At 38.2% G+C, this 7,906-nt stretch overlaps 1 protein-coding gene across 1 annotated transcript in view; it reads right to left on the bottom strand.

Annotated features, from left to right (window-relative positions):
- The window catches only part of SCLT1 (sodium channel and clathrin linker 1), a 143,433-nt gene that overhangs the window by 122,790 nt on the left and 12,737 nt on the right, over positions 1 to 7,906 (bottom strand). Inside the window, exons 4-7 of the mRNA XM_019522092.1 lie at positions 6,457 to 6,512; positions 2,942 to 3,077; positions 2,073 to 2,195; positions 1,035 to 1,100 (exon numbers count right to left, since the gene is read on the bottom strand). Coding sequence (XP_019377637.1) covers positions 1,035 to 1,100; positions 2,073 to 2,195; positions 2,942 to 3,077; positions 6,457 to 6,512 — 381 coding nt within the window. The remainder of the gene's footprint in view (positions 1 to 1,034; positions 1,101 to 2,072; positions 2,196 to 2,941; positions 3,078 to 6,456; positions 6,513 to 7,906) is intronic.

The following is a 7,906-nucleotide window of genomic DNA, read 5'->3' on the forward strand; positions in this document are numbered from 1 at the left end:
TTGCTGGCTGCAACTGTGGACTATAAATCCCAGAGGCACCCAGAAGCAGGAGAAGGAAGTGATGAGCAACCCTCCAGAGTCCTGCTGCTGTAATTCTTGACTGCATATCCTTGTCCTGCTGCCCCTTGGGTCTCTGGGAAGTGAACACAGTCAGAGCCATGCTTTGGCACCCCCTGGCTTCTGGCCTGAGCCACTACAGGCATGTGGCTACACTTCCTGAATCCAAGGTAAATGTCTGTTTGCTTCTGTCTTCAACTTTTGATCTGTACAGTTTAAACTAACCTGCAAAGACTGAAATGATTCAGTCTTGGGCTTTTTGACTGTCTGTACCTAGCCCAAAGGTACATTATGCCCTTTGCAGAACTGACCTTTCAAGACCTAACCCTATAAACTACCACGCAGATAGATACCTTTGCCTATGCAGCAGCCCAATAAACTCAATAAGATATCACACTAACAAATATTTCTCAATACTGAGATCAAATTTGGAATCACCATTCATTTTGTTCAGTATTTTTGAGAATTTTATTGTTGCCCAGTAGGGAAAATATACTGATATTTACCGCAACTACTATTTTTGCCCTTATTTCACTTCCTTCCCCCATCTTTCTATCGTTCTGTTCTTTGTTGGCTTTTTTTTTTTTTAATACACAGAACAAGTCCTATGCTCTTTTCTTAAAGTACATGCAGAAGGAAAAAAGTGAGAAGACAACTATGATATACAGAAACTCGATCAAGAAATTTCTGGCATAGGCTACTGGCTAGTGGAGTAACTATGGGAAGAAGAAAAACAATCAAGTCTTTGAATGTTATTCTTGAATACAGCAAAGCCTGCTGGATTCGAGAATAATAAACCAATCAAGATAACTGGCAAGGAGGCCCAATCACTTTTTTAATTGCTTGGAAATATAAATGAATATTATCTAAGCACAGAGAAATTACCTTGTCTGGTCTATGCTCCCTCCGCCCTGTTAGAGACCTTGAGAGCATAAAACAATTTAGTATTTTGAAAACAGTTCAGATGTACTGCTTACCAACTCTGTTTTCTCATTGGCTAAATGAAGTTGCTTAGTTAGTTGTTCAAAGCCAGTCAACTGATCCTAAAAAAGAAAGGAGAGCTTGAAACAGTCATCTTTAAGAGATCTTTAATTATCATAGATACATTTATGTTCAACTAAAATTTCCAACAAATTGTGTGCGTCTGTTTTATGGAATCAATGTTTTATCTCTCTTTAACTAGTAAAATCGTAGGTGAGATACTGATAATAACCAGTAAGGGCAAAAATCTAATCGGTCGCATGCCTCCTAAATGGATACATGCATACAGTTAAAAGAAACCAAAAAACCCCCAAATCTTAATGTATACCTGTACATTACTTCTAGCAGACTATTTTTGTTAGAAGCAGAAAACAGACTTGCTTATGCACATATAGCCTTTCTGTAACTCCCTATATGCATTTAGGCCATTCCCTGGACTCTTGAATGGTTCCTTATGGCTCTTGTGGCTCCTGTGACTAAGAAGCTATAGGACAGCTTATTTGAAAATGAAAACAAAAGGAGTGGGGGAGGGAAGGAGGAAAGAGGATGACTTCTATTCCTTATGTACTTTGCTGGGATATGATTTATGGAAAGACAGTTCTATGCAGCACCATTCTACAATTCCTTCTAAAAATTGAATGGCATTCTCACTCTACCTCACTGTAATTTACTGCTATATAAAACTACACTTTGGTATGCATAGCTCATCATATGGTCAATGGATTTATTGTTCAGTTATACTATAGTGCATGTAACTGCCATAACCCAAGTGGGGTTGTGGCAGTTAAGAGTGGAACCGTAAGCCTGCCAGAATTGTGTAGTAGCATCTGGTGTCACAAACCCAACAGAAGTGAAGCTTGCAAACAAATTGGGGTCACAGCTAAAAATAGTATGGGAACTACTCTTCTAAGCACAAGGTATAGGTGAATGATGGCAGTGAAATACAAATTACACTACTTCAGATCAAAATATACACTCTGAATTTATCCCAGATACAATGGTGGACCAAAAGAAACAAATGCAAGGCAAATTACTTTTTGCTTTTGCCTTTCAACCACGTGAATGTGGGTTTCAGTCATGTATTCCTGGTACTGCTGGTGGAGTTGATCTAGTTCCTGTGATACTGTCTGCCAGAGTTCTAGTGCTTGTTCTTTTTCCTAGGACATTTAAGAACAAAAATAGAGAAGGTTATACATGTGTAGTCTTACAAAAAGACATGTTTATCTTAATTGAAAATGGTATCTTGCTTCCACAGAAGAGCTCCAAGACTGTCCAACTCAGTTTCTATATGTGTTGGCTATTGTTATTTAACTCAATTGCCAAATTCAGCTGTTGGTTATATGGATCAGCTCCCAAAATAGTTATGAGAGCTACACAAGAGAACATAGCCCCTCAAGTACAGAAGCATGGACATGAGGCAGTACTTTTCAGTAATGGTCTTGTATGCAGTTCTCTAATCCATCTTTCCTGCCCTAAAATTAATTAATATGAACCTTCAATGGTCCTATTCTGTTTTACTGTTGTTTTGATCAGAGCTATATGCCAAAATGATGGCCAATACAATGTCTAGAAATATATTCATCACAAGATGTTAGAAAAGCCTTCTGTATTCTCCCATGAAAATTTCTTCTCTTTAGTCAGGCAATTAAAGGAATAAATCAATCTAGCAATTAATGGCACAAAATGCAGTAACTTTCTTGAAACATTCCAATGACAAATTCTCTTCCAAGTCTTGGAACCACAAGCAAGATATGAAGTATCAGCAGAACAGAAAATAGAATACTTTTTCTAAATATTTAATCCAAAAAGACTATAATTAGAGTTTCTTTACCAAGGGATTAAATGATTTTCCCTGACATGCCAAGGAACAAGCTGAGGATAGATATGTAGCAGCATTACTCACTTGATGGGCTAGATGTAACTGATCTTGGAGGTTTCTTATTATGTCTTCATCTGCAAACACATCGCTTCCCAGAAAAGTACTAGGAGGAAGGGTTTCTAACTGTTTCTCAACAGCTTCCTTCAGTTCTTCATGCAGCCTACAATACATGTAAAGAAACTTTTACTATGTGTTTTTTTTTTTTTTTTTTTTAAGACATTTGGAATAGCACAAGTATAACTGATGTGAAACACTGACTACAGCTGAAATAGTCTAATATTTTCAGTCAAGCTCTATTTTAAGTTGATAGCTTTTTTTAAGGTCTTGTCTGCATTAATGTTTGCAGGTTCAACTATGTCTGTGGTATGTGGGGGGTAGCGGGGGGTCCTATCCCCTATAACTGACAAATCTACATCAACAAAGGCCTGGTGAGATGCAGCTCTGTTGGCAAAAGATCAGCTTCTGCTGGCAGCATTTCTGCCGTTCAAGGTTGCTGGTCTAACTCTGGTCCCCCCCGTCCCCCCTCCAAAAAAAATAAAAATAAAAAAAAATTATGATACATCTACACCAAAAGGCTGCTGGCATACTTAGGCAGAAGCCCTGTAATGCAATGTAAACTTTAGTACTACAGAAATAAAAATAGAGTTAATTTAGTATGTATAAAAATGTCTATAAATACCCTGAAAGTTATTACTGTTTAACTTTCTCACAGAGCTAACAGATGCAAGCAACAGCCTTGCTTCCTTCTTTCTTTTGCAATAAGTAAGTTCATACTACTCAAGTTGACTCCATCCAGAGGTTCAAATACTAAGACTAGAAAGAATGCCTATGGCATTGCAAGCATTGATATAGTATGTACTCTGCTGCTTTAATAGAAAAATAAGTTACTACTTGTTTTTCTTTGATATTTAATGTGATAGTTAAGAGTCTAAGCAAGGCTTTCATTATGAAACACCATCTTCAAGATTATTTCCTCTGAAACTTCTTTCTGTGAAAGCATACACATGATGATTTAGTTATTTTTGAGTTGGCCAGAGATTGAGGAAAAGATTTATTATTCAAGTTGCTAGGTGCTTTTTATTGGATAGAAACTTAAACTCTTTCAATTCTGCGCATTTAAGTCAGCAAGAAAAAAAGCTGAAATGTTTTAATAGACCCATTAACCTGTAGTAATATATTTAGTCAAGACAGCAAAATAAATAATAAAGCTGTAGTTAAATCTGATTAAAGCAATTGCATGAAGCATGTCAATTGCCACTCACTGGAAAAAGACTAGAAGAATTTTGCAAGTTTGCCAGTAAAACTAAATGGAAAATATAAGATTGACAGTTCACTTGTTGCCTTCCTCCCCTCTCCAAAGAAGAACAAGACTTCACAAACATTTGTAAGCATTCCAGAACTGTGTGGTAGCATCTGGTTTCACAAACCCAGCAGAAGTGAAGATTGCAAATAAAAGTGGGGTCACAGCTAAAAACAGTCTAGGAACTTTTGCTTTAAGCACACGAGGTATAGGTGAATGATATAAGTGAAATACAAGTTGTCACCTTAAATCAAACTACGCACCAACTCTAAATTTATCTAGAATACAATGGTGTGTAGAAAGAAACAAGGAACATTTTCTTTTTGCTTCTGCCTTTCAAAGACTGTCAAGAGGTAAAAGACACTTTGTTTAAAAAAGAAGGTGAAAATTGTAGAGTGCAACAATTAATAACAAGATATACTGTTACAATGAAACCATTAGGTTTACGTGATTCTATAGAGACACAAGAATAGCAAAACTGCCCCAACTCCAGCCCTGCTTCTCCCTAGGAACATAAATCTTTGATTTAAAAATTGTTAAGCCTCCTCTAATTTTATTAGTTAAACAGTTAACCAATTAACACCTGTCTAAACCTGGTTGGGGAGGGGGGGGGTCAGAGCCCTGGTGCCTGCTCTGCCCTGCTGCTGAGGAGTGGGGGATCCTGCCTGGAGCTGTATGGAGATCCAGGGGCTGCAAGCAGACCTGCTTGGACACAGCTGGTGCTGAGAGCAGGTCCCTGGGGTCTTGGATGGGGGCAGGCAGTGGCAGTGGTGGCAAGTCCCATCAAACAGCACATCCCATATGAAGCTGTAGACAGCAGCAGCAGGCAAGGGGCTTTCTCAGCCCACTGCAGCCACTGGCTCACTGGGAAGAAGGGAGCAGACAACATGAGTTGGAGTTGGACTTAAACTTTAAGTAGCCTGTTATCTTCCAGCCAGGTTCTTGGCACCTGTGAACAAGCAGTTAATTGCTTGAGTCATTGGGCCACCTGTTTTTCTTTAATCTTGTAATCTATGGGTACTAGTTCCCTGCCACCCCCCTGTTTGTGAGGCACTGTGCCACTTCCCTTCTCTCCTGAACAGGGCCATGTGCAAAATGTTAACTGGTAATGCATTACTACTATAAATCTAACCTTTCACATCTTTACTTCACTCATGTTCAAACTGGGTAGATTGTCTAAACTTGCATCACTACATGATCATTCAGATGTAACAGTTACAGCATAATGGGTAAAGCATGCTTCTAAGCAGCAACCTGCTTTTTAAAGTGGCTAAAATACATGTTTATCCATACTCCTAAATACAGTGCCAGAGGAAAAGCCCTTTAACCACCAAGTACCAGCTCGATGCTACATCTAAACATCTCACATTCTACTTAACAGTAGAAAACACAATTCTTTCTCCTTTGCTAGATTGCAAGAACTGCTTGACTGATTTTTGTGAAAGTGGGTATGTGTTTCAAAAGTAACTTGAGGGGAGGGGCGGGAAGGAAATAAAGTAAGAAATTATTTTCACCTTTAGTGCACAATGCAAAGAAATGTGGTAAGAGCAGACACTAACATTAAAAGGGAGCAGAGATTTACTAGATTCCCCCAAAATTGTAGGTGTCAAGCTGTTTCAGCTTATTATTTCACTTAGCTGGTAACAATATAATCCAAAATAAACCTTCATTCTTTACTTGTCAAGTTTCAAAATTTCGTTTTCAAAAGTGAGGCAGAAGAGAGGAAGCATGGCTTTTACTTAAAAGCTCCAGGAAAAAAGTATTCCTAAATCTTGCATAATTCCAACAATTGAATTTTTCTAAACTTTGTAAAACTGGTAATTTATCAATACTCTACTCTAAATGATCTTTTCAGTACAATGTTTTGGAAAGTATTAATTGTGTAAGCAGTTTCTTACTTATTTTTGTGGCCTTAATATTACTTGATGGGGGGGAAGGGAGAGGGGAGGAAGAAACCCTCTCCTACTCACTGGATATGTTTATAGGTACAGAAATATATAAATAAAAATGTATAAAATAATTAAGCTTTTACAGCATTGAAACTTAGTACTGTGATTCCCATTTAATAATTTAAACACAATCAGGTACAAGTACACTTGGCTAAAATTTCAAAACCTTGATGCCATAACTCATATTATGCACCCGCAATACACAGGTTCAGAAATTTATTTCCAGGTCCCTAAAAAGACATTTATTTTTTAGATTTCAGAAACAGGAAAAATGGTAATGATTAATCTACCTTTCATTTTCCTTGATGACTTGTTCAAGCTTCAGTCTCATCTCGCCCATCTGTACCTGACAGAATAAAATTTGAGACTGAGCTTTCATATGTAAATCTCAGAGCTACCAATCAGTCAAGTAACAGACTGGAAAGCACACTGTAAAACACTCCCTGAACTTCCTAAAGCTTAGCACCAATTATTTCTGACTCGCATTAATAAAAATAGACAATGCAGCATGGTGGACAAATAATGTAATATTTATTTTGCAAGAGCATTCACAAGATGCAACTTAAGTCCAGATAATTTGTAGATAGTATTCAAATATTAAAATCATTCCATTCATATCTATGAAAAGTGCACAATAAATATTTATACAGTTTGCAAAATCTTAGGCGAATGAACTCTAATCGTAAAGTTGTCATTTTAGATTTGAGTTTTGTAATTTTACATAGTTCTTACTAATTACAGTCATCCAATATAACTTTCTGCCTTAAATAGATGCAGAAAAAAATGATGTTTCTAATTTTAAGAGAAGTTTCTTAATTTTTGAAACTCTAGGAAATAAGAGCACTTTTTTTTTTAAATTGTTTTCATTTGGTCATAAATTATTACCTAAAGGACTGAAGCATCAGAAAGAGCAGACCACTTCTACAATTATCTGAACTAGGCAAACTGAGTCAACATGTGTAGACTGTATGGCTGAGAGAGCCAACAAAAAGGCCAGATATGCTTCAGCAACATTTCCCCTCAGGTTTATATCCATCCATCTGCATAACCAATTTTCCACTTAAATGCCTCATTGGGAGGGGGGTGGGTGGAGATATGATTGTACAAAGAGGAGATCTGGAAGAGTTTGGGCATGCTGCTGCTAACTTTCTGCCTCTCCACCACCAGGAAGTGCAATGGAAGGTGAAGGAACTTTTTTTCTCCCTCAAGATGAATATTGGGATGTGAAATTAAGTAGTAATTAGTGAATAATAGTCACTGTTGCCTCTCTCTCTCTCTCTGACCAATATCTGAAATTTAGAAGTTAATTTAATCTGTGTTCCCATCAAATCTCCTTCACCACTAATACTCATTTCACCTCAGAAAAGAACTTGTAACTACAGGTACACCGATACACCAGTCTGATTATCGGATTGTACAGATTATAAAGAAAACTATCTGTATCAGCCTTAGGTGGCCCATAATTGGGCTGATGAAATGCAGCCGCAGTGCAGCATGTAGGCAGTGAAGACACAGATTGCAGCTGGTAAGTTGGGGAGGGGAAGGGAAGGGGGTGGGGGACACAGATCAACACCCTGCTGTGAGGGAGGGAGGGAACAGAGCTGGGGCAGAGGCAAGTACTGGGGGGGGTGGGGGATGAAGCCTCAGCTTGTCTAGGGGCTTGGAATGGAACACAGCTCATCTGGGGGAGGGGAAGGGGCTCCCACTACTGCTGTCATTTACACGGGGGGGGGGGGGGGG

The sequence above is a fragment of the Gavialis gangeticus genome, unplaced genomic scaffold (assembly GCF_001723915.1).
Source record: "Gavialis gangeticus isolate Ggan-Ray unplaced genomic scaffold, GavGan_comp1, whole genome shotgun sequence".
In the NCBI taxonomy this organism is placed as follows: Eukaryota; Metazoa; Chordata; order Crocodylia; family Gavialidae; genus Gavialis; species Gavialis gangeticus.